Source organism: Diplotaxodon limnothrissa, linkage group LG14 (genome assembly GCF_057381915.1).
Source record: "Diplotaxodon limnothrissa isolate DT_005_m linkage group LG14, D_limnothrissa_male_GT1.1, whole genome shotgun sequence".
NCBI classification, from domain to species: domain Eukaryota; kingdom Metazoa; phylum Chordata; class Actinopteri; order Cichliformes; family Cichlidae; genus Diplotaxodon; species Diplotaxodon limnothrissa.
Window position 1 is genome coordinate 30,253,861 of NC_140609.1, and position 27,919 is coordinate 30,281,779.

At 39.0% G+C, this 27,919-nt stretch overlaps 1 protein-coding gene across 3 annotated transcripts in view; it reads right to left on the reverse strand.

Moving 5' to 3' along the window:
- The window catches only part of pitpnm3 (PITPNM family member 3), a 111,452-nt gene that overhangs the window by 68,449 nt on the left and 15,084 nt on the right, over nucleotides 1–27,919 (reverse strand). Inside the window, exons 1-3 of one of the 3 annotated variants that reach the window (XM_085370711.1) lie at nucleotides 16,255–16,277; nucleotides 14,850–14,947; nucleotides 1,884–1,991 (exon numbers count right to left, since the gene is read on the reverse strand). In XM_085370711.1, coding sequence (XP_085226837.1) covers nucleotides 1,884–1,991; nucleotides 14,850–14,947; nucleotides 16,255–16,277 — 229 coding nt within the window. Of the gene's footprint in view, nucleotides 1–1,883; nucleotides 1,995–14,849; nucleotides 14,948–16,254; nucleotides 16,278–27,919 lie in introns of those variants that run through there. The other 2 variants (XM_085370710.1, XM_085370709.1) reach the window with 2 other exon arrangements.

The window sequence follows — 27,919 nt, forward strand, 5'->3', positions numbered from 1 at the left end:
AATAAATAATTATTTGACACCCAAAGTTTTAATTTGATGTAAAATGAATAGAAGTCAATTACTGTATATAGTAACTATTAAGTCTAATATATATACCCTAGTAAGCTATAGTACTTTTTCCTTTGGGAAGGTACCATCTGTGCAGTCTGCAATTTTGTTGAAGAAAGATGTTGAATCTATTTAATATTTCTTGAAAAATAATTGATTTCTGTGCATTTTTTTTCACACTGCATCAAATTAAGGTTGATTACGTCGATTAAGCATCATGAGGTGGCGCGTGAGGGGTGGTTCCCTATTTTTTATTTATTTATTTTTGTTGTTGCTGGGAGTTGGAACCCTATTAGTTAGGTTGCTTAATATTTACGCTAAGTACTCTTTAAAATACCAGAATAGGGAGGATGGTGTAGGTCTAAGTTTATTAGATTGATCAGTATTGCTGAACTATGAAATATTTTTTTTGTATACAGGTATAACAGAATAGCTTTAGTGTAGTTGTTGTTTTAAACTTGAGTATGAACTTGCAGACTTGCAAAATGCAGCAAGATATTTTAAAAAACAGTTTTGTTGATTAAAAAAACACTATATCGGATTCATATCGGTATCGGCAGATATCCAAATTTATGATATCGGTATCGGTATCGGACATAAAAAAGTGGTATCGTGCCATCTCTAATCTGAAATGGTCAATTTTCTGTTGTGGAAACTCCAGAAAACATCCCAGCCTGATTCTCCTGAAATTGTCCAAAGTTCATGTGTAAAATTGCCTTTTGTCACCAGATCTTTGATGTGAACTGGCTGTATTGAATCCGAATAGCCATTGTCCAAAACACCAGCAGCTCTTGTTTGTTACTAGCAACTGTGAGTACCACCTCCACTGTTTTCAACTGATCTGTAATTCATAATATTCTACTTTCTCGTTAAAACCACATTAAGAAATCATGATAACTACAAAAACAATCATCATCGTGAAACTCTGTCAATATAATGGTGTCAATGCATTTATATGCAAGTTTTTAGTGGACCAAATAAGAGATTTTGCCCTGAACACAAGACACTAATGAACTGAATAAATCTGATTCAGTGATTTAACTGATTTGATACTTGGTTATGTGACTGTATACAGTGCCTGCCAGCCTTTGAGCTTTGACTAAAGTGACTAGAATCAGCACAGGGAAATTTGATTTCTACGTCTCTAAAATTATACTTATGATGTTTCCTGGAAAAGAGCCTGGTTAAACAAAGTTTGCACGTCCCGGTGACGAAGGTCAAGCTGCTTAAAATATGGATATTTTCCTAAGGATTTATTGTTGGGAACAAAACCTTCAAAAGCCAATACATGTTAACCATTTATTCTATCATAGTATCTATTAGTGTCAAGTGGACACTAATGCTGGCCAATCAAATACATGGAAGGGTCGACACCTGGCATCATTATAATTATTTACCATTTTATTCTGCAAAAAACTATAAATTGCAAGAAATCTGATGACCTGTAAGAGTTATAAAACTGCCTCAAAGAAGATATCTTACTGTGCAAAAGGCCTCCGTGCCCCCTGGTAGCAAACACACACTGAGGGCTATTTTGGGTCTGCAGTTCAAAATTAGAAAATATTACCCTGTACTCATTATGACTTAATAAGATGAAATCAGGGCAGTTCTTTCACTTCTTTTGGCCCTTAGTGGTCAAAAATGACTTAATGTAGCTTTAAATACAAGCTACAGTCCATTTACGATCTGGCCGCAATTATCATCATTCAGTGGGAAATTTTCACTATCATTCCAGGCAATTTGGACCTTCACTATGGATGTGTGAGCAGTGTAAAAACATCACTGCGCAGATGTCTGTGTGTGTGTGTGTGTGTGTGTGTGCGTGCAGAAAATACCGTGCGACTGGTCCTCCATGTGTCCCAGCGTTTCGATCTGCTCCACCAGGTCATTTGAGTTCCACTGACTCATCCCCAGCAGAATGGCGCTCTTCCCCTCCATAACATCTGCTGGGACACGCACACACAAAATGAAGTAAGGACAGTGCAGCAAAAACAAAGGCCTGTTCTTCTTTCTGCATATCAATAATATGCCAAGTTATTGAAGCTTAAACTGATCAAAGTGAAACAACATTAAAGGCTCAACTCATTTTGCCAGAGTAGACTTCTTCTCTGTTGCTTCCTGGCATCTCACATGTTCTCATGTAAAACTTTTAGCACTTCTTCTACCACCTTACACCTGTAGCAAATGGTCGACACTCTTACATTTTTATTTTGGTTTGCCAAACAGTGTAAGTTTATGCCAAATGCAAACACATCTTAGTGTGTGGCAGCCAACAACTTGGCAAATAACCAAAAGAAAAGCATAAATAGCTATTTATGCCTTTCATCGCCACATAAGTGAATCACAGACATTGTTTATTAATGTCTAAAACATTTGGCACTGCACACATGTCTGATAAGCACATACCTTTCACATTGACTTGCTATTGTGTTGTCTTAAATTGGGCAAATTGATCTTTCACGTAGCTGTTAGATGATCTGAACACCTGGAAAAGTCAGTTAATAAATTGTAGAGCAGCTGAAAGTGTGAATATTTTTAAACCTAAATTTAGAATCTAACTCTTGACTTAGGGACATAACAGTTTCTATGGCAGGGATACTGCATTTGATAAATAATAAATACACCACTGGACCAAACCCAAGACAATATTCTGTGGTGTTAAGCTTTAAAAAGGTTATCTTATTATTGAGAACTTGGCAATTACATGCTTAAAAATAAGATATTGTTTATTGAATGGAGGACCAAGCACAAAAATGTTACTGGGATGTGTACTATCAACACAATAACTGGAAAATAAGCATCTGTAAAATGCAAAATATTTTTCAAATGCTGTTTTTCATGCAAAATAAATGTGATCCACGAGATCCAATAACATTTGTTAAGTCAAAATGAGTCACGAGATTGTTTTATTTTTGGTGTCAACTTGCCTGCTGTGGACCTGGCTTGCATATGCTTCCAGCACACTGTGGAGTCATTTGTAACCTTAAACCTGCCAGTTGAAAGTAAATCTCAATTTTTTGCCATTAAGACCCGATTCTTGCGTTGGGCTCTTGGGCCCACTAACCTGAGCTCAAACATTTATTTAAAAAGAAATTGCATGTGATGGTAAAACAGTTCTACCAGATCCAGCTTCCTGTTTCACCAACGATGCTTGTAGCCTGCGTAACAGCTTATTAATGGCATTCTAGGAGAAACAGGCATTCTATCATGCTTCTTGCCTAGTTAGCAATGTATAGGGTATATTATATCAGTTTTATATTAGGTATGCTTTCTTTAAAACATAACTCACCACACTGTCATAGTAAATGACAGGCTCTACTCATCACAGATTGTCATCCAGGACTGTTTGAGATGGGCCCTGTCATGCATGAAGAAACACCTCTACCTGACAGACTTTTCTCCCTAACATCTTGGCTGGCAGCCCTGAGAGACTCTGACGTAGAGCTACAAGCTCCGTCTATCTGGATCACACAGCAGCCAGAGTGCTGGTCACAGTTTGTCTTTTGCTATCTGCTCTGATTCTTTCACCCTCTTTCACCCTCTTTCCACTTCAATTACACAGTACTGGGATGAATATAATGATGCAGAAACACACACAGACACACACAAACACACTCGCAGTTTCAGACACACAGACAAGCACTAAGAAAAGGGAAAGCACTAAGGAGGAGACGCATATTTGATCCAAGCAAAGCGTTTCAGGATGTAAGAGGCCAGGTTTTTGGACAGGGGGAGAATGTAAAGTGGGTTTTACACAAAACCATGAAAACACAGGTTACTGAATATCTGTGGAAGGGAGAGCAGAGCAACAATACTCATCCAAGAGGCTCCTCTGAGAAGCAAAATGTATTCACAATGAACAAAAAAACCTCCACTTAAGCTAAAATCAGCATGGCACAGAAATAAGCTGCACACAATTTCATCTGCAAATGAGTAAAATAGTAACACCAGCTCAGGAAATCAGGTGGCGCACAATGAAATGTGCTGATAAGCAAGAGGGTAGTAAAGCCATTTATGTCCACCACATCTCTGGCTTCTGGAGTATACGAAGGAACAGCTAAATCGGATTTGAAGAACAGGTATAAAGAGGAATGGAAGTGTGAGATTTGACTGCAGCTGACAGCCCTGAGGGAGGGAAAAAAGAGATTTAAAAACATCTCTCAACCTGTCAGCTCGCAGTCAGTTGTTGTCAGAGTGGAAGCTGCCTCGATTGACCCTGACCACGCCGGTGTTTTAACAATTCTCAATTTCTTCGTCTCATCAGAATGAGTTGGTTGCAGGAAAGGAATACCAAAATACTACTTCGGGCTTTATTTTAGGTCCATTCAACTTCCGATGACTTGCTACGAAAATGAGATTGCTTTGGGGATTATCCAACAAAATGGTATAAAAAGGATGAGTCGGGTAAGTAGGCTGCTGAAGATGGATGGCACTGAAGTATCACGCGCAGGTCACATCCAGACAATAAATATGTGATCAATTATACAAAAGCCAAAAAGTGTATAAAGGATGTGTAGACACAAGTTTATGCCTGAAGAGGAAGGTTTTAGTTTTTCATCGTGTACTTCAAAGTTATATCAGCCATCTGACTTTTTGTTGTTGAAGGCATATTAGAAATATTTAAATCAAGTCTTTTAATGTGTGAATTATCTGCTCTGTCAGTGTGACCTCCTCTTTACACATGATTTTCTTGAATTCAAACAGTTTGACAAAAGTATTGCGTGATTTGAACAACTGATTTTATCAAAAGTCCCTAAGTATCGATTCCAAATATTAAACTTGATTCTTTTCTCTGGAACTCTCAGTATGAGGTCCAACGAGTGGCTGATGAGAGTGAAGATGATTAGAGAGTTGAGAGAGACAGCAAATCCACAGAGGACAAATAAAGTGGCTGATAACCATTTCTGTGATTAAGAAAAAAAAAAACAACATCTAACCAAGTCAAGATCAATCTCGTAGAGGTATCATTACCGGTACTAAGGTCTACAATCAAGAGACACCTGCATGAATACAGACGGTTTATGACAAGCTGCAAACCCCTGGTTAGATTAATGAACAGGAAGAACGGATTTGAATTTGCCAGAGAACACCTAAAAGAGCCTGCACGACGCTGGAGAAATTCCTCACGCAAATGAAACCAAGATTAACTTTTTAACTTGTATCAGAAAGACAAGAAGAATAAAGTATAGAGAAAGAGAGAAGCATGCTGCATTATCTGATAACATGGGGCCAGCAGGGTGCCAGTTTAGCTCGATGGGATAAGCAGGTAATCATATCTTGCATAGCTGAGAGCAGCTGGCCTGGGTTCGAATCTGACCCACGACCTTTTACCACATATCTTCCCCTCTTTCTCTCCCTCTGCTTTCCTGTCACTGTACCTTTTTAAATAAAGCTGAAAAAAAGAATGGTGGCATAGCTATGGCATGTACAGCTGCCAGTGGAACTGGGTCATTAATGTTTATTGATGATCGGTCTCCTGATAGAAGTAGCAGAATGAATTGTGACATGTACAGATTCTCTGCTCAGATTCAGCTAAATGCTGGAAAACCGATTGGACAGCGTTTCAAAGTACAAATGCATAACGACCCAAGCATGCGGCAAAAGCAACTCCAGAGTTTCTGAAAGCAAAGAAGCCGGATGTTCTTGAATTGTTCGTCAAGCCCCTCTGAACATGTGGAGCTATTCTACAAAAATAGCTGTAATTCCTGCAATAATTTTGTTAAAACCATTGAATTACAGCTGAAAGTCTGCACTTCAATCACATCTTGATTGCTGGGTTTAAAATCCCTTGTGGTGATGTACAGAAGCAAAATTACAAAAGAAAATGTCCAAATTTCAATGGACCTGACTGCAATTGTACAATCAGCTACACTAGCTGAGCTACTCAGCTTGTTCACAACTAGCGAAGTGTAGAGCTTGGCAATACATGAAAACATCTCTCCCATGCAGCCATATCACCATTCAGCCCTTCACCATAGCAACAGGGGTCGCCAGCGGTGGACATTTAATCTGACTTTAGAAATCAATTTTGATTAATTATGTGATATAACCTTTTCAGAATTTAGCAGCCTTGTCACTGCTGCCCCAAACTGCTGACTGCAGTGACCCTGAAGCTGCATGATCAATATAAGCACTCACCATTACTTTGATGATGAATCTGTTCTTCTTCTTCACATCACAAACTGGGGGTTGGGGGAGGGGGGGGGGGGCAGTATAAGAGGAGGAAGTAGGTGTAGCTCCTGCAGGGGCCCTGTAATTTTTAGTGACTGACATTCTATGTTGGTTGCTGCATATAAGCAAATGTCCAAAACTTACAGTTTTTTAATATTACTTTGTCTTTTTCTTTGGACAAGTAATCATCACATAAGCCCTGGAGGGCCCTAAACCAAACTAAAGATAACTACTCGATTACTACACTGTTTATTATCTCTATTAATAGAGGATGTGTCACGATCCTGGGATGTTTGACCCAGCGCTTTGAGTTTTAATATATTCTCATGTTTATGGTTTATTTTTTAAATTCATTTAGTCATCTTAATCTCCTCGGTCGCTCAGTTATAGTTCTTTGTTTATTAGACTCCCTCTGTGTCGTCACCCCCTATGTTTAAGTCTCCTTTGTCGGTTCATCATGTTGAGTCTGCTTGTCTTAACCTGTCATGTTTCTTGTCTTCGTGTCCTATGTTGTCAAGCTCGTGCCATGTCTGCCTTCTATTATGTTTTCTGTTTTATTTTGAAAAGGTCTGGTGTCCCATGTGTGTAGTTTCACTTCCCCTGTGGCGGCATTATGTTTATTCTAATCACCTGTTTCCCCATGTGTTTCCACTTCCCCTGATCACCTCCTGTGTGCATTTAGTCTGTGTGTTTTCATTCATTCCTCATCCAATCGTTTGCTATCCTGCCATGTCATGCCATGTTTCCAGGTCTTCATGTATTCAAGCCAAGTAGTCACGCTTAAGGTTTTTCATGTTTATTTTCTCCTCACCATGTTTTTCCATGGTTAAGATGTTTTATGTTTTCTTTCTAGTTTTCCCCAGTTTAGGTTATTGTTTTTGCTCAAAATTATTTCCACCCTTTTATTTTTGTACTGCTCAATCAGCCATAATAAACTACGCGTTTTCTGTTAGAATCAAGTTTTGTTTTTGCGTGTCTGCATTCGGGTCCTCCGCACTCCAAACAGTCTGCTTGAGCCAGACTTTGACCAGATGTTATTAAATGCCACTACAAATGTACAAAGACTGTGCAAAAGAGCCCTGGTTTGAAGCATATCCACTCACAATCAAATTAGATTCTAACCAAATATAGTTCAGGGAGTACACAACAACATAATAATGCAAGTCTGACTTGCATTAAAACCCAATTTACAACCAAAACAGTCATATGTTTTAATATCCTGTCAGGCTCAGTCCTCTCGCTATTTAAATTAATGTCGCAAATAACAAATCAGGATTAACACACAGCAAATTTGTTAACAGCTCACATCAATAAACAATCGAGTTGGCATTCGCCTAAGCAGCCAGACAGCAAAAATAGTCCTGATGTAAAAAAGGAAAACTAAATAAACTAAAAAATAACTGACTTCTCCTCATTGTGTATGCAACTCAATTGCTTTTGAATGCAAGATCCTTAAACAAAAGTCGAGATGTATTTATATGCCAAGGTCTGTATTATGCATTCTAACAAGAAAATATAAATGTGATCAAATGTAAATGTGGTAATTGTGATATCATCTAAATCAAAATAGCCCGGCATGTCTCACAGCGAGGAGGACAAGGAGGAGGAAATCAAACTGTTTTGACCTAAAGAACTGTTATAGCTCATCAGGAATTTAACGGTACCACAGCTGACACTTCCGGTCATTAACCGCAATAGAAATTTTTCTTTTACTTATAAATTGTTTTCATTTTTTTTGTCTGCTTGCATTCATTTTTAAAATACTAATGATGTGGTGCTGAAGGGGTGAGAGGCTGAAGTGGAGGTGTAGGATTGAGAGAGACAAAATTTTTCAATTTTATTACTACAGATGGTGTAAAAAGAGGAAATGAAAGCAATTCTCACACATTTACACACACTGCTGTTGTTGGTAATACAAAAACAACACTTCACGTTGCAGAGAAACAGACTGCATTTCTACATTTACGTCTACAGCATGACACAGCACAAACCACTCTGTGATGTAGGAAATCTTAATCATGTTTCATTCCATTTAACACCCCAAATGTATTTTATTGTTGGGGATTGGTGATGAGAAATGCCATTAACTGCAGCTTTTCTGCACTGCATTTTCATTTGGAAACAAAAGAGCCAAGAAGAATCGCAGCATTGTCTCTTAAACTGTTACCCTCAACCCAAAACAGACCAGTTATCGAATAAAACTGGACTAGGTTTAGTCTTACTAAGCAATTTTAATTAGAATTGCAATGTTTAGGTTTGCACAACTTATTCAGCAACGCAATCTTTTTCTAAGAGTAATAACTCAAAGAAAAAGCCTTTATTCTATTGGCTTGCTCAAACTGATGATGTCCCATCATGTTTCTGCATGTGGTTTCTTCACTGCAGGCAGAGCTTCAAATAATTTAACAATTTGAAAGTATCCTCTTGAAATGAATCGGTAAAACTCCTCCTAAGCAGAGTGGTTTGGATTTTCCTTGTCTTCTCTGAGGATAAGCTTCGAATGTCTTGTAATCTCCTTTCACTGGAGAGCTTTCTGGATTTGAATTGGAGGTAAACTTGAGGTTTACCTGCCTCTGGTGGAAAATTTATATTTTATGCTCATCAATGAAGCAGACTCCAGAGCATGAGGTGGACGTTCATGAATCCGCTCAGCATCTTCACCGGATCTTTGTGGGTGTCTGCACGTCAGCCTGGGAAACTCTGTGACCCCCAGTGTGTGCTTCACTTCTGTTTTTGTCATCACTGTAGGCCAGCTCCAGAAGCTTCTGACGATGTGACAAACTGATTTTGTGTTTGCGTGCTGGGGTGCGTGGGGGCTTTGCTAAGGGGCAGCTGTGCACAAAGGAGTCAGGGGAGTTAATCAACAGAGATGACAGCATCAAACATCCAGCAAACAGCTGTGTTGCCTCTACACCATGTCATACAAACACTGGCTGACACGCAACAACATCAGTAACAAAAAAATAAAGCTCACAGCCTCGGTTCTCATCACAGACGTTGATGAATTTCATGTCTGCTTCCCTGTTTAACAATATGATTTACACTGTCATTTGTTACGTCTTATTCAAGTTTTTTTTCTTGCAAAAAACTATCAAGAAAAATAATCTGGAGTCTAGTGCTTGCTCAGATTTGTACTCTAATGCTGCAGTTAAAGTAATTTTCATCACACTAAACAATGAATCACAAATATGCCTTAGGTTTTATTTGAATTTTTTTGCAAATATTAAATTTTGATGGATTTTTAGGGAAGAATCGGTTTCTGAAAAAATGAAAAATCTGTGAAAGAGCAGCAATGAAAATCAGAGAAATGACAAAGAAGAGGATTGTGTGAAAAGAGGCACATCAGCAGGATGAGATTTGAGGCAAAGAATGTGAGGCGCTGTGGCTAAAAACATGTCTTTTTTGCTGTACAAAGCACATATGTGATTAGCAGTAACAGATGAGACCCAGCTTCAGTAATATGTATGAAATGCTCTGTTAATTAGAAATTATATGCTAATTAGAAATTGTATGATAATTATATGGTAATTATTTGGCTGGTATTTATTATTGGTTAATATCTGGTTAGAGAATTCTAGTCTAGTGAAAGCTGTAATATTTAAAGATCTTTTAGAATGAATTTGAACATCAGAATAATATAGCTTTATTTATTTGCTTTGTTCTGATAACTAACTATAAAACACTCATACTTGAGATGAAACATGGAAGTTGTCAATTTGTTCAAATAAGCTACTGTTTGTACTACTGATAGAATACCGTCCTGTTTTCATTCATCAGGCAGAACAGAAAATACAAGCACATTATTTAATAGGAATGCTGCAACCGGCCTCTCAAGTCTCATTTAAAGGGGCACTACAGGAATCTTAACCTGCTACATTATGCTAGAAATGAGGGGCCAATACATAAAGTCATATTTCCTATACAGTATACTGTCACCATATTATTGTGAACCCCCAAAAGGACAAAAGTGATGCCCTAAACTAATGCTGCAAAACCAATCTCCTGGATGACAGATGAAAAACCTCACAAATGTCAAACCCTTGTTTCCTCCGCTTATGTATGCATTTTCATCTTTTCTTTTTCGCAAACTCTTTACAAGCAGTCTTTGATCAACTTGTAATAGATGCATGCTGTGACCAACCAATTATATTGATGGGTCTCAAAAGCTTAGATGAAGTGAAAGCTCTGGAATACAGTGTAGCCACTTCTGAATACTCAGCTTAAAATGCCATGTGCAGTGTGGGCAAGAGCCCTAGAGATGCATCATTTCCTTTCCAGGAAGATCCAGAGAATGTATTGTATATACACAACCATCTGTATAGATACAGCTCATAATCAAGGAAATGGTTTAAACTACTGTTTAAAACAATACCACCCCCCCCCCACACACACACACACACACACACAAAAACCCAAAGTGATAATAGAGGCAGCCTGGGCTCATCTTTTTAGCAGACATCTGGGGAAATGCTCTGACAGTCTTCATACATTTTCATGTTTTTTTTCCTCTGTCCACTGGGTAACGCAGTGCAGATGAAGGCATTCATCATAACAGCCTAAATAAAACTCCCCCAAGCTTATTGTGATGGTTTGAGTGGTGGGCCTATAATATGACAAACTAACCACTCAATCATGCTTTCATTCGGAATCCAATTCTTTCAGTTTCTCTCTCAACTTTTCTAACTTTTAAATTACTTTTCATGAGAAAACCATATATCCCCTCTGCCTGCAGGAAAAGAAGAGACGAGTTATACACAACCAACACTCAGAGGCCTGCAGTTAGCAAGCAGCTGTAGTGGGTCATAACTTCAACAACCTTTTATGACCTTGGTCTGGTTTCCCTTTTAAGGAAGGCATCTTTCATTCTAAGCACATGTTTATGTTTAGAATAACTTGCTCTGTTGTCTTTGCTGCAGGACACAGCTCCACTTCTCCCCCGAGCTCAGGCTATAAAGTCACAGACAGACCACAAGGAAAAAATAAATTCAGTTAGAATATGCTCCCCTCTCTGTGCTACGCTGTATATCCTCTTTCACTTGTGCTCATTCTTAAGAGCCTTCTTTGCAGAATGAAACAGTCTTGCTTTCATCCAACTTGAAAGGATAATCCAGGGTTTTCACAACCTAATACTTCAAAAACACTGGCCTGCCCCAAGTCCTTCCGATAGTGTGCTCGGTGAGAGATGACAAAATGAGATGTGATATGTTTGCTCTCCACAGACCAAACAAACAAGCAATAATCCAACTAGAGATGGACGAAATGGCCTGAAATAAAAGACAGGACCAAAACCGAATGGTGCTTGGTGAAAAGCGTCTTGAATACAAATTCAGGCCACTCTACAAAGAAGCAACAGGGTTTTCACCTCACAACAGATGGATATGGAAACTTTGATGTTACAGATTCTCTATAAAATGCAAAATTCATGACTGGAAAACAATAGCATCCTCCTTGATCAGTGTTTCAGCTATCTTGACTGCTTTGAGGAGACAGATGTTCCACAGCAGTTTATATCTGAAGCTACAGATTATAGCCAGTTAGCTTTGGTGGGTATACAGGCAGGAAATTAGGAAAAAGGTTAATTAACAACCTAAATAATCTTGACATGGGATTATTACAAGGGGGGACATCGTGTCATTTAGAAATTACCCTCTAACTGTGAAACATGTCAGTTATTACCAAACAATGTAATAACTGACATCTCTGGTTGCTATTTGCATAACCATCAATAGGCTGCACACAATGACTGCTGAGCCTGTTGAAACGCATGCTACCATGCACTGAGCTCTCTCTGTAAATTGGTCTCTAGGTTATGTAGCAATATATATCCTCTTGAAACTGCACTGTATAACTTTTAATTTTTAATAGACAGCATACAACTTATTCATCGTGCAGCAAAGAGGCAGAAAAAAGTGTGCTTTAAAAAAAAGCTGAAATCACAGGGGACTAACGGTAACACAGGGAGTCTTCTTTTTCAGCTGCTCCCTTCAGGCGTTTCTCAGCAGTCTCTCTTTGCATCTCCCAACAACATAGGACTTCTCTGGTTGGAAACCTATAGTAGAATTTTTACTTTACAAATTAGAGGCATGGCAGGTTCTCACAGAATTAGGATGATAGATGACCTCTGCAATCATACTAGAGGTCCGCCAATCCTATTTAAGGTGTAAAGACTGATTCTGTCATGATTCGGCTGTGTGCAGGCTGGATGAGGACCCAATCGCAAACTCACAGAGGCAGGAATGAACTCAAAATTCACAGCTTTATTGCTGGAGAGCAGAACCATACAAATTAAACCGGGAAACTATAACGTAACACACAGAGAAACGCACGGCCATGGATGAAGGGAGAACGCGACACCGAACTGAGGGAGACGCAGACATAAATACACAGAGGGTTAACGAGGGAAGTGGGAACACACGGGGAACACAGGTGACACTGATAATCATAACAAGACACGGCAGGAGTAAACGCAACACTGACGGGAGACTGTCAAAGTAAAACAGGAAGTACACAGAGGTTCAGACAGGAGGAGAGAGAGCACGGGGAGAACACAGACATAACGGGCTGGGGAAAACATGGAATAAAACACAAGGAGAGACGAGGGCTCACAGATACACAGAGGGGCACACAAGGGGTAAGAGTCACAAGGGGAAAACACATAAGGAACAACGTAACAGAGCAACCCAGGAAGCATGGCCTAAATAAGGAACAAAATACAAAAATACATGAAAACTAAGAATACTGGGCCAACATGGCCCAGGACCATGACAGATTCCAATATCATACTCTAACTATGAAGCTTCACAGCTAGTAGGCAAATAAGCACATTTTCCAACAGTGCCAAAATGTTCATTTGAACTAATTAACAAGAAATACATAAACACAAAGAAAATATCGTCAAGATAATTGCAGCTTCTTTCCCCATTAACCACCAATATTTAATCAAAGGACATAAGGGACATCTCCGTTTCTCTCTGCTTCACAGCCACGTGGGATATTTCTTGGCTGAGAGTGGAATTCCATGCTGCAGATAGTGTGAGGGTGATGAGGTACATCGGCTCACATATAAGGCATGTGTGCTATCTTTTCCCCCAGTGATTCCTCGCCACTGATAGGCGCCTCGATGCCGGCCTCATAAAATGCAGTGCAATGCACAGCTCTGCTCTGCAACAGCTGTGATAAGGATAAATATTTAATGTTTTCTAAGACTATGAGTTGTAAACGTGCCTTTTTTTGGCAAAGAGACTACGCGGGAGAGGGGAGGCAAGGAAAATCAAACAAAACTGAATGAAAATGGTAGGGAAAATGGCATCGATAAAAGCAAAAGTTAAGGACAAGACTGTTATATAAAGTTCCTCCACACCGAACATGTGACTTACATTTTCCCTTAAATGCAAAAATAGAAATGAGTGCAGCACTTTTTATCTGATACCCCAGAGGCACATTTTTATCATGTTTTCATCTCATACAAAAGAACACTAAACACCCGAAACTCTAAACACACTGCTGGATATTCACCGACCTAATGTAAAATAAGAACATGTTACACTACTAAAACCATAATTCAGAAGTATCTCTACCATCAGACTCTTTGGGGATAAGCACTTGGAGTGGATAATTGGAGCGATAAGTGTTGTACTTATTCGCTGATTAACTCCCACTGGGACCGTGAAAAGGCTAGCAGTCCGGCATGTTCTCAAGTGTGTCTATTTATGGTCAAGCTGACATCTAAATGAATTTAAAAGGATCTTCAGCAGGAAAGTGGACAACAATTAAGAGTGACAGACTTCATTTGTCATCTATATCAAGTCCGGTCACTACAGCAATCATAAATACACAATACGGACCTTCTGCTTTGAAATACAAGGAGCTAATTAACCTTTGTCACAACCTGTTACATTTGTCTAGTTTTATTATTTGATTTATTATTCTGTAGTTGGAATTCAATCTTGTATGATATCCCAGATTCTTAATTGTTGAGATTAGCGATTATTGGCTCTTTTAAGCAAGTTTTCATCATTGAGAGAAGACACTGAAAAATACCTGCACCACCAATCGAAGCTGTCTGTGTAGTGTTTGTTTGATGAAACAGAAACAGACAACTCTGCAATCATTTGAAATTTGTTATTCATTGTTATTCGTGGTTCTTTGTATAATTCCGTATGTTTTTCAGATTTGTTCCTTACTTTGTTTGTCTGCCTTGCACCCACATTATGCTGACAAATCATCTTGTATTCGTTGCTAGCAGCTGCACCCAGCTCCTTTTGGCCTCTTTTCCCTAAATACTAAACAAGGATGTGTCATTTTGTCCAGCAAGAGTTGCGGTTTTTTGTTACTTGTCCTTGCCAGCACAGATGCCTTTTTAAAATAGTGTTACTGCTATTTTTAATGCTTCCTTGAAGCCTAAACACACCTGGAACCTTTCAGTAATGAATAATTTATCTATCATAATGCCTACAGGATACATTTTCTTCAGCTCCTTCAGTGAAAAGGGCAGCAAGGAAAACAAGTATAGAGGTTTTTTGAAATGCTGATAATAAGTTTGGGTTATTTCGTTCACTAATAATGTTGGAAAGTCCAAAAACTACAAGATGAAGGCACGAGGAGATGAGGACATGCAATTTCTTACTAACCTCTGGCGTCAAAGAACTCCTCATCGGAGCTGTCGACTGATTCTTGTGCAATATTCTGCAGGCACCAATGAGTGGCGCTGTGTTTTCTTGACGAACCTGTGAATCCAAAAAAAAAAAAGGGTGAAAATTCTGCTTTTAGAGTCGGTCAACGTAATGCAGTAAATGAAGAAAGACAAGGACAGACAACTCAAACATATTTGTATTTTTTCCTTTTCTTTACGTTGGTTGACACCTCTAAAGATTTGGAGAGAAAAACAAGTGTGAAAGCCCCAGGTGGGAGTGCTTGGCCTTTCAAGTGTCACAGCAGGTGAAAAGACCCAATTGGACTTTCCTTTGAGCACTGTCGCAGCCCACAAGTGTCTCAGCAAGACAGCCAGGCAGTGTTTTTCATGACCTTCTGATACAAGAACAGGGACAACAACAAAAAAATTTAAGCCTTTTTCCATTTGTTCACAGTGTTTACTCTCAAGTATCCACACATAAAACCACGGCAAACAGCCAAGAACAGCAAAATGATTTCTTAAAATTCACTGAAGTAGCAGTAGTCTGAAACACAGTGGGTCAAAACTGAGAAAACACAATGTCAACTCCACTGAATGTGCTGGATCTCAAGTGAAGTTCAAAAGGCCTGTACCAAAGTTCAGATGATGTTTATTTACTGTTTTTCTCCTTGGGACAGCAATGTGATAAAGCTCAAAGAAAGATTCCTCTGACCTCTGCTGCATTGTGATGATGTACTGGTAATGAACCACATTTCCTTCTTGACTCCTCCTGGTTTAATCTTAAAGCAACATTTTCGCATCTCCTTCAATGTGCAAGAATTCACTGGGCAGTATAACTTTTAGAATAGAACAGAATAGAATAGAACTTTATTAATCCCTTGGGGAGGTCCCTTCAGGGAAATTATGAATTATTTAGGAATTATTGTGAATTATGTCCTTCATTGCAAACCTACACATGTAAGTTTACACTACAAATTTGTAATTGTTTAAAGCGATGTGTAAAAATACAGCTTATAAGGCAACAGGAAGAGTTTGCACAATATTAATTGAAAGTCAATATTCTGTATGACCACCTTTACTCTTCAACACACTCTGAACTCTCTCTAGCAAGCTTTCCTGTAATTTCTTTAAGTAGTCCTTAGGAGCAGTTCTCGAGGACATTCAACACTCTTCTTGCCTGCCTTTTGCTCCATTCTCTCTCAAGATAGTCTCACACTGCTTCAATAATATTGTGGTTAGTGCTCTAGGAGGGCCAGTCCATGACTGTCAGTGCTCCACTCTGTGTTTTTCCCCATAGAGGCTTTTACCTCATTAGCACTGCGTTTACCATCATTGACCCGTGGAAAAATAAAGCCATTGATAATCAAATGCTTTCCAAATGGTATTGCATCGTGGATCAAAATTTTACTTTATTTTCTGCGTTCATAATTTCATCAATCTTCGCATCATCCCCAACACCACTGTCAGAAATGCAGCACCAAACCATGACAGGGCCTCCACCGTGTTTTACAGGTGGCTGTGAACACTCACTGTTGTACCTCTCTCTTGATTTCCTTCATAAATATTGATGATTGTTTGAATCAGATATTCCAGAATTGGACTCATCACTATATTGCCATTGATTTTTGCTCCAGTTTTTGTGTAATTTGGCATACCTTAGCTTTTTCTCCCTGTTTCTCTTACTTAAGAACGGCTTCTTCACAGTGACTCTTTCACTGAGACCATTTCTATTGAGGCTTCAGTGAAGAGTCAACTACAGATTGAGATTGCAAGATTGCATGTCTCAGAGTGTGTGTCAGGTCGTTGCTGGATTTTCAGTTTTATCTTTCTTTTTTTTGCATGACTTTGTGCATGACTTTCAGATACTGTTACTCAACTGTTTTTTTAAAAGCCTACCACTTCTTCTATCCTCCACTTGTCCAAGTTCTTCAAATTCTTTAAGGACACACTGGCACAGCATGCTGAGATATGCCAGGTTTTCAGGTGTTAGCTAGTGCAAAAATACTATTTATGTCTGTTAAATGATGCTATCTTTGGCAGTTTTCATAGATTCAGCTAACAAAATCAGAACAAATTATATGTTTTAAGATGGGACCTAGTAACAGTGCTTAAAGGTAACTAAAACTGATTCTTTGTCAAGCTGTCTGTTATGTGTAGACAGAACATTTATGTTTGAATGATTCACAAATCAAGGTTAAGTGGCTTAACAAACAAAAAATATTTTATCTAAAAAAATGGTTAGGTATCTACACTTGACTGAAAACGAGTGAAAACAAATTAATTAATTAAAAAAAATAAAAAACAGCCAACCAGCCAGCCTTTAGCAAGCCTAGAGAGCTATTGCTTAAGAACACTTTAGGTCTTGCACCTTGAAAGCAAAAAGACTTGTTGCACAGCAGCATATGTGATGAAAATTGCTAAATTATACCACCAATCATAGAAATCATGCAAATCCTAAATATTTAGCAAAGACAGAAAGACTGAATCTGACTACATTTCCATACAACAAGTTCTGCCAATTCAATTGTGCACTGAGGATATTTAATGATATCGATCTACTGTAATGTATCAATCTACTTGCCTGGAACAGGCAAAGAGCAGAGGCATGCTGGCACAGGTGCATGTCTGTTCACACAATAGGTGACGAGAGAGTTTATTTACAATTTATAGCCGATACCAGGGAGGAAGAACCAAATAGTACGATAAAAATGATCTAATCTATTGTAATTCATAGATGTAATGACTAAACATAAGTTTACAGATACCTACTGAAAAGCTAAAATTGTATTAAGTTATAGCATTTGACTGTTCCGGCTCTTTCCATATGTGTAAATCTGCAGAATGCAATGCAATGCTAACACAGCATTAGCTAACTTAATAGTTAGCTAATGTATATATTAAAAACCTCAGAGGTGTATAATGGCTCAGTCACACTAGGGTAAAAAACAGGAAGGCATCATTTGCCCAATGATTGCATGGAAGTTTTTGGCATTCAGCAACCAATTTCAAGTAGTTGTGCAAGATTGCAAGGCAGCTGAACAGGCCCTCTGATGGAATCTGTCTCCAAAACATTGCAGTCTGTATCTGATTGACTGCAATCACTCTCAGAGCGATTGGTGAAGGTTTGCAAACAACCACCATCTATTATAAATGCAAACAAGCAACCAAGCTGGTTGCCAGCTGGTTGTAACCTAGTTATATTCCAGCAAACACCTATTTAGCCATTTAGCTTTTAAATTATCATCCTCCAGCTACTACATCACTGAGTAATTTCTGAATTTCTGTTTCAAATCTATGAGGTTCAGGTTCAACAAAAGATTTATAACAGACAGCAACAGAATTGCAATTTTCGCTAATTTATCACAGTTAATTGCTCCATTATCACAAATTTATTTACCAGCTTGACCCCAATTGCAAAGTAACAGCAGACTGATAGTAGACTGACTTCATCTTGATGCCATTTAATTGTTGTTTTGACGTAGCAAAAATGAAGACGGCTCCTGAATGTGAGCAGTCACAGGATCTTTCAAGCAATGATTTCAAAGGCAACAAGACTGCAATTTATTGCACCATTGCAATCGTTTTGATTATGCGTTGGTCTCAAACCACTGTTTTGCATAGTGTGACTATAGTATAAGCCTGGCTAGGAAGAACTTATTTTTTCTTGTTGTAATATGAAGCCACACAGGCTCGGATCGTATAGCTTCATATTACGTCACATCTAGGCTGGATCTTTACTCACACTGGACTGCTGTGAGGTAGCTCTATGATTATGGCATAAGGAATAACATGGATAGATGACTCAGTAACCTTGCTTTTCTCCCATAAAGGATGATGACATAAATAATCAACAGGCCTAATAAATAAGGATTAGGGTGAAGTTTGCTCTTCAACCTTTGACTTAGCAGCAACTTTCTCTATCAGCAAATTGTCCTCAAGGGACTATGGGATCCCTGAACCACAACGCAGCCTTTTCCCTTTTCTCTGCAATGGAGAATGATTGAGCAGGCTCAAGCGTGGATTAGTCCAGTCCTTGAGTGAGCATTTATTGTGCATCAACATTCAGACCAGCAGCAGCACCCCTAGCCAAAACTGCATTTTTCCAGCACATTACACAGGAATCCCTTAAATACCATCCCTGAGCACTAATTTGTGTCAACAACCGGTCAGGGAGCCCAACGTACACAGAGCAAGGCAATCTAGCCAAAATATAATTCTCTGCTCACAGACAAATAAGCAATTACTGCACCAAACACCAAGATGATTGCTATTTCCAGGAAAACACTTTGAAATTGGAAATATTCCTCCACCCACTTTAACAAAATGGAAACAGGAGCTATAAATACATTTAAAATTCTCAGCAAAGCCTTGACCAGAAGACAGGTAAGTACAGCAGACAAAGCGCACATTATTCTATTATTCTGTAAGTGAGTCAGCAGTACAATGCTATGAAACGACAGACAGCTGGCATGCCTGCTTGTGGTAGCCCACTTGCCTACCCTCTCATTTATATTTTATGTATTGTGTCAGACTGACTTCTGGCAGTGGCACAGACATCAAAACACAGCACGAAATACAAGATGAGATGGAGGACAATCTCTGGTGTATTCATCTTTGCCTGGTACAAGATTTGGAATGCATTTGGTTGTTCATTTGAGCTGCATTAGTTCTAACTATATCAACAGGGTCACACTTAATGGAAGAAATAATAATGAAAACATTATTTTTATTTGTGTGCAAAAAGGATGTATTAGAACGATTTTATCCACCTAATTTAGGTGTTTGGCTTACATCCTGGACAAGAGATTATAGATTTATGCCTAAATGATTATGAGAGCAGAACTACTAATGCTGGCATTCACATTGTAGCCCGTGGTTCTGATTCAAAAAGGGGAAATAATGCACAATCACACAAGCAGTACCTTTGAAAGGTGCTTTTTCTTTCAACAATCCCTGCAACCCCTGCATTCCCTGCCATCTGCAGTTATAAAAGATGATGGGGAAGATTGGTATATTTATCCTTTTCTGCAGTGTTTGATATTTGTCTGTGACGTTCATGTGGTGTCAGGGCAAGTATGGGATGGATGCTCTGGATTTATTTACTGTGTATTCTTATTGTACGTTACTGTATTGTTGATAGGGCTGTTCGATGACGATATATATCGGATGACGATATAAAAACGTCTATCGTTTCATTTTCATTTTCAAAATAAACTGTTGTGGTTAGCAACAACGACGGTAACACCATCGCCTCTCTCTCTCTCTCTCTCTCTTTCTCTCTCTCTCTCTCCCCTTTGTTGGCAATAACAGAGGTCAAACGTTTACTATAGGTCTTTACCAGGTTTGCACACACAGTAGCTGGTATTTTGGCCCATTCCTCCATGCAGATCTTGGGGCTGTCGCCGAGCAACACGAACTTTCAACTCCCGCCACAGATTTTCTATGGGGTTGAGGTCTGGAGACTGGCTAGGCCACTCCAGGACTTTCAAATGCTTCTTACGGAGCCACTCCTTTGTTGCCCGGGCGGTGTGTTTTGGATCATTGTCATGTTGGAAGACCCAGCCTCGTTTCATCTTCAAAGTTCTCACTGATGGAAGGAGGTTTTGGCTCAAAATCTCTCGATACATGGCCCCATTCATTCTGTCCTTAACACGGATCAGTCGTCCTGTCCCCTTGGCAGAAAAACAGCCCCATAGCATGATGTTTCCACCCCCATGCTTCACAGTAGGTATGGTGTTCTTGGGATGCAACTCAGTATTCTTCTTCCTCCAAACACGACGAGTTGAGTTTATACCAAAAAGTTCTACTTTGGTTTCATCTGACCACATGACATTCTCCCAATCCTCTGCTGTATCATCCATGTGCTCTCTGGCAAACTTCAGACGGGCCTGGACATGCACTGGCTTCAGCAGCGGAACACGTCTGGCACTGCGGGATTTGATTCCCTGCCGTTGTAGTGTGTTACTGATGGTGACCTTTGTTACTTTGGTCCCAGCTCTCTGCAGGTCATTCACCAGGTCCCCCCGTGTGGTTCTGGGATCTTTGCTCACCGTTCTCATGATCATTTTGACCCCACGGGATGAGATCTTGCGTGGAGCCCCAGATCGAGGGAGATTATCAGTGGTCTTGTATGTCTTCCATTTTCTGATGATTGCTCCCACAGTTGATTTTTTCACACCAAGCTGCTTGCCTATTGTAGATTCACTCTTCCCAGTCTGGTGCAGGTCTACAATACTTTTCCTGGTGTCCTTCGAAAGCTCTTTGGTCTTGGCCATGGTGGAGTTTGGAGTCTGACTGTTTGAGGCTGTGGACAGGTGTCTTTTATACAGATGATGAGTTCAAACAGGTGCCATTCATACAGGTAACGAGTGGGGGACAGAAAAGCTTCTTACAGAAGACGTTACAGGTCTGTGAGAGCCAGAGATTTTCCTTGTTTGAGGTGACCAAATACTTATTTTCCACCCTGATTTACGAATAAATTCTTTACAAATCCTACCATGTGGATTCATGGATTTTTTTTCACATTCTGTCTCTCACAGTTGAAGTGTACCTCTGGTGCAAATTACTGACCTCTGTCATCATTTTAAGTGGGGGAACTTGCACAATCGGTGGCTGACTAAATACTTTTTTGCCCCACTGTAGTATGTATGAATGGTGACATTCAACAATGGTAGAGTATAGCAGTTAATGTTGGGAATAAAGCTGTGATTCTACTGTACATAGTGAGCTTGGAAGACTTGGTCATGTTTGCATTCTACATGAAAGCAGGCAAACACTCTCAAAGGGCAAAACACAAACTTTCAGGCTTGTATGGTTACAAGTCTCTACCTGTATGTAATATCTGAGCCGTCACTCTCCACTGTGCTATCCATTTTACTGTCAGCTGTTTGAAAGAGCCGTGATGTGAAAGCGTACTGATGGGAGGAGGCGTTCCTGCATGCCACAGAGTTGAAAAGGATGGTGGGCAAGGAAAGCACATGCTGAGTGTGAAGAGAAGCCCATGGGGTTCACAGCATCCTAACTACTTTAAAAATAAAAACTCTTACCGGTACTTTCCACATATACCAAGTCAGCTGCTGCCTTAAAAAACAGCCAAGCAGGGCGCTCCATTGTGGGATTTGATTTGTCGAGTGCCCTGCATACACTGTCAGTCACCTTATGAGATCCTCCAAGTGTTTTTAAAGTGCTACTTTTTTATTCAGTGGACCTACAGCTGGCACCGATACCAATCTAATGAATATTCTGTGGATGCTACTACATTCAGTTTACTTTTGGAGCTGCGCATGCACTCTGAATGCATTATTAGGTTTAGGAAATCTAACCAATTGCTTGGGTGGCTGAAACCTCACACCAGAGTGCCTATATCACCACGCAGTGCCTTCCCCACTGGGTAATGGAAATGATTGCTGTAAGTCCCCACAGGGCATTCATCCTACACTATACCCCAACAGATACTGGTGACAGCTTGAAAGAACTACAGACTATGATCAAGCAAACTGCAAACAGTATAAATTTCAGCATCTTGCTGGTTTATGGAAACCAACAGGCTTTAGTAAGCCCTATTAGTAACTGAAAATTAATATTTTGAGTCAGACTGCTGAGACTAATAGTCCTCTTCTATCTACTTTCAATGCATATGTGAATTGCAGTTACCCCAGTATTCACTTAGCTCTAAAATAGAGTCAGTCCCATGTTAAAATGTCCAACAGCAACATGGTTGCAGCCAACCACAAAATACTGTTTAGGTTTCTATCGCTAATTTCCTCTTTTTATCCACACCTGTGTTTATTTATTTATTTAAAAACACACCCATTTGGATTAGGCATAAAGTCACAAAAACCTGTAGCCAGTAGATGTCTGGTAACCATCAACTCGAGTGACTGAACCTGACCTCTCAAACTTGTTATCTAAAAGTAGAACGGTTTGCTGCAGGGTAAGACTGTCCTAGAAGTTTGAGCTCCAGTTTTGAAAAGTGACATTATAATATTTCTATAGTCTCTTACTTAGCACTAATTAGTAGGTACCTATGTCTATGATTTGCACCCATACAGTTAACGAATACAATTTGGTTGCTTAAGCTCTAACTTCTCATTCAAATATGGCAACTCCAAATCCAAAACAAAACAAAATCAACACGGCAGCAGATAAAACCCTAACAGGCTTCACAACGTAGACTCCAGAAATTATTATACATACTCTATGGGGTGAGTAGGTACCTGTCCTACAGGTTTAATGGCCTGGGTTCATAATCTTCTTCGCCTTGTAAAACTGCCTTAGATTAACGGACACTTTTTAATCCATCCATTTAGTGCAGCTTGCTTCACAACAACATCTTGTCACCACTTAGCTCTACTAAGTATGCTGTGAAGAGTGTTGTTTTCTGTACCCTTGCCACTCCCAGTGCACACACATTTTTTGTGATGCATTTGCACAGGAACACGACTGTTGATGTAATCGGGTTGTAGTTCCAAGTCCCAGTTGTGTTTAATTATTAACACCACTTAACACTGAAAGCTCTAAAACACAAAAGTGCTGTGTTTTTAAAAACAAATTGGAGGAAAGAAGTATTGGAAGTCATGACAGCATACTGTGTCATTAACTACCCCTAGCCTCTTAATGTTCTTTCGACAGTGATGCTTTACAGGAGAAACGCTTTCGGGAAGATAAAGATTCAGAAAGTCAGCTTAGTGAGAGTGAACTGAACGAATCATAACAAATAAACAGGTCAGACACAGGACTGTCATCCTGGAGTTAAAGTTCATGTCCTATATGAAATCAGAAGTTCTTCTGGACTATTTTGAATATGGTTGACTTAATCACAGTTTATTTACATTTATTAATACATGCATATATACATTTAATACATTTGTACACACATATATATTTATGCACATTTTCTGTTATAGCAATATTTTTGCAGTAAGCCCTCAAGGCAAACTTCTCCCATTTGCCAGTGCTTTTAAATGAAGGCTACTCTCAGGGAACTCCTAACATGTTTGTGTTTATCAATATCTGATCTTGATCTTACAATATTCATTTGCAGTATGTATGTTGAAGCGCCTACAGTGCTTAGTTAAGATTAGAGAAAGACTGTGGTCTGGTTTTAAATTCAGCAGCGGCTGTGGATGCACGGTGCACATTTATTTTATTTTGCACTTTTATGGTGCAATAATAATAACAGCTTTAACAAACAAATGGGTTTGTTTTCTGAGGGATGACTCAGATATGCTAAAACTGTTCAAACAAAATTGATAATTCATCAGTTACTCTGATCATACTGCCTTTGTCTGCAAAAATCAAAGACAAAATCCAAACAGCTGCTCTTTGAAATTGAATGTGCAACTTATGGAAACTAACAAAGACCGAGGGAGAGAAGCTCAGCACTTCACTGGACAATGTTCAAAGAAAGCCCATGTCTAAATATCTAAAAAGCTTTCCTTCAGAGCAGCAACACAGCAACACGAGGCTGCTCGTGATTCATCCTTCTTTCATCTCTTTCTTTCCTTTATTTACTTGCAACAGCGTTTAAACAGAAGCCTGCCGCCAGCTGAAATGGTGAGCTGACAGTATCTGTTACCAAAGCACCTCCACTGCAATCACCCTCTATCTGCCACTTGCATACAGCAATGAATCAAGAGCTTTGCTGCACACATGTTGTGGCAGTGTTGCATGTGTGAACAATTTGCCGCAGGAATTTTTATGCATCAAATGTTTTGACTTTCAAAGTAAGCGGAGGATGATTAGCTCAAAATAACAGGTGAATTTCAAGCATTTTGACATACATCATACGCCTCTCACCCCTTTAAAACTGCTCCTACCCTATTTTTCAGCTACAGAAGCCAGCTATAAAAGAAAAAAAAAAAACTATCAAGGGCGATGTATGTAATTTTCTCACCACAAAATAGGTGAAAAATAGCACTGTATTCAGCAGTTCAGCAGCCACATATTTAGAAACCAACAATAAAGCAAAAAGAAGAATGAATGCTGGACATGCATCACGTGGGGGTAAATAAATACTGCTCCAGCAATTTCTGCTGAATGCTTAGTACAATCCTAGTTGTTCATGGTGAGCAAACACCTCCAAATTGTGTCACAATTTCAGCTTCAGCATGAATTCAAACCAGAATATATGAAATGTTGGTGTGGAGGGGTTTAAATTTTCACAGACACCTGAATGGGACAAAAGTGACACTAAGTAATATAACTAATAAATGCTCTATATATTAATGTTATGCTATTATTAACTGTCCAGTGTTCAATATGTTATTATTTCCATGTTTATAAATAAATAATTTATACAAATATGCAATTATACACTCACAAGCCACTTTATTAGGTATTAGGAGATTTTGGTCCATGTTGAGGTGACAGCATCACACAGTTGCTGCAGATTTGTCAGCTACACATATACAAATCTTCGGTCACCATACCCCAAAGGTACTCAAGTAAGCTGATTGGTAGTTGGGTAAAATGTGTTAGAGAAAATATCCCACACATATTACACCAACACCAGCCTGAACCCTTGGCACAACTGGCCAGATTCTGACCCCACTGTCCAAATGTCACAGCAGACATGAAGATCAGACCTAGCAGTGTTTTTCCCAATCTGCTATTGTATTGTGCTCTTCTGCCAACCTTGATTGTAACAAGTGGCTATTAGAGTTACTGCTGCCTTTCTATCAGCTCAAAGCAGCCTGTGACCTCTAGTATCAATAAGACATTTTAGATGGATAGATAATTCAGCATCTGGTAAGTTTAGTGTATAACATGGTTGTGTCATTGTTGTACAGTTATGATGGGCCAAAAACTCTGCTGCAGGTTTCCAAACACAGCAAAACGAGTGAAGACAAAGAGACTGTAACAAAAAAAAAAGCAAACTCCTTCATCTTCAGGCAGTATAAACACATTAAGTAGGATTTATCTACTTAAAGAAACTTCCCTGGATTAGGCACTGAGCAACTACTGGACTGCATCTTTCAAGCTCCAGCTGACTCTCCGCCAACAGAAGCTACTTGGTTTTCCTTTAAGGATGTTTATCTGTCAATGCAAATGGTGTTTAGCTGCTTTCAGTTAGTTGAGCCAAAGAAAAGCATATGCTGCATGGTTGCTTGAAAAATCTCTTAGAGGAATTTCTGCTTTACAGCAACCAAAAAATATTAAGAATTCAGATTTTTACAACATTACAGGCAAGAGTGAATATTTAAAAATCTGAAGTCAGAGTTCTAATAGAGTATTTTCATTTGTGAAGGTGTTAAAAGCAAATGGGCTTTAACTCTGTTACGAAAAAAGACACACAAAAATGTGTAAAGAGTTCAATCAATAAACAGGACTGGAATGGAAATTAAAAAATTAAATCAATATCCAGCTGTACTTAAGGTGATAAGTTGCTGTACTCTACTTGCCACTCCTCTAAGTCCTGATGTTTCTTAGAGAGGACAACAGTACCTTTAAAATTATGTCACATGTGTGGGGGTGTGGCCTTGCCAATTGTTTTTCCCACCTTTTCAAAATGGCTGGCGTGCCCACAAGCACATTTTATGGAAGAGAGAAAGGTAAGCTTGATATTTACATTTAAAATGTTTTGTTAAACTCAGATTCTTATTTTATTCAAAAAATAAACATCTAGTAAATAATTTCAGGGGTCTTTAAGAATTAGGCTCATTTACTTTCACAGGGAACATGACTAATTTATTAATGTGTGCTCTACACATTGGGACTTTATATTTATATTTATTTCACTTTTTCCTAATACCCAACTTTTGACAAAGGCGGAGAGAATTCTTAACAGAATTATTAAGGGAGATTCAAACATAGATTTTTCAAAATATGAGAGGGTCAGGACCCACTAAAAGCCACACAAAGATTATCGAGATGCAGTGGCAGATGTAATAGAGAAAGACACAGGGCCACCTGAAATCTGTCGTCCTATCTGGTGCAAAACCAACATGTAGTAGAATCTGGAATTTTGATTTTGAGTTAAAAATAAAATATGGGTAAAATGCAGAAATGTTTTCCAGTAAAGTAAAAAATAAGAGTCGCAATTATAGTTGAATCCATAACACCTAATTGTTTCTACAAGATCACGTCGTTGCTGAAAGTTATCAGTGATCTCAATGTGTGAAAGGAACTCACAGTATCTGGAGTTTAAGCTCCTCTTGGCTGAGAAACCTGGGACAAACATGTGAACAAGACCTGAATAATACCAGTAATGAAGACTTCTCTCCAAAGATCAATAAAAGGAAGCCCCAATCTGATGAGAGTCTAGCAAAATATGGTTCACTCCACTTGCCTGAAATGGTTAACAGTCCAAGGCATTTCAGTTGTAGAATGATTGGGTGCAACAATGAAACAGATGTGAGATGAGGGAAGTGCCAAATGTTCCTTTGTGTCTCCAAATAAAATCAGTACTTCCTCAGATATCCTAAATAAATTGACTTTTGTGAAATAGAAAGTTCAGTGCCATCACTTATTCCTAAACCAATAGTTTACAGCTAGTGAAGTGTCAGTGACTTCTGGGTTGGTCCCTGATCTTCATCTTATCCTGGACGAGCCCCCAAGCTGTTAAGGTTCAAAATATTGGGGATGGAGACAAGAGAAAAACCACAATAACAACACTGGTCCGGCCGGGTTGAGTCAAACGATGATTTTAATGAACACACGCGTGGGAGATGGACACTGATGCAGACAGCCTCAAAATCTCAAAATGGTGGAGCATTGCTCAAACTTTTATAGCCTCTGGTGCCTCCACCTTATCATACAAAGCCTAAACATTCACATGCTTTCTCTCACACAGCGCCTAAGCTACGACCTTGGCTCCCTGTTTATCTGCTCCTGTTGAAATGGGGCAGAAAACTCCAGCACACTCTGTTCTCTTCTACTCAGACAAATTAGATTTCTTATAACTCAGCAGTATAATGCATCATAAAACAATATCATTCATTCACAACAAGTCAGCAGTTTAATGTAATGCAAATCAGTTTAACTAATGCAATAGTTATCAGCTTCTTCTAATTCAGGAGAATAATGCAAACTAAAACTACATAATAATTCACAATCTTTAATTAGGGG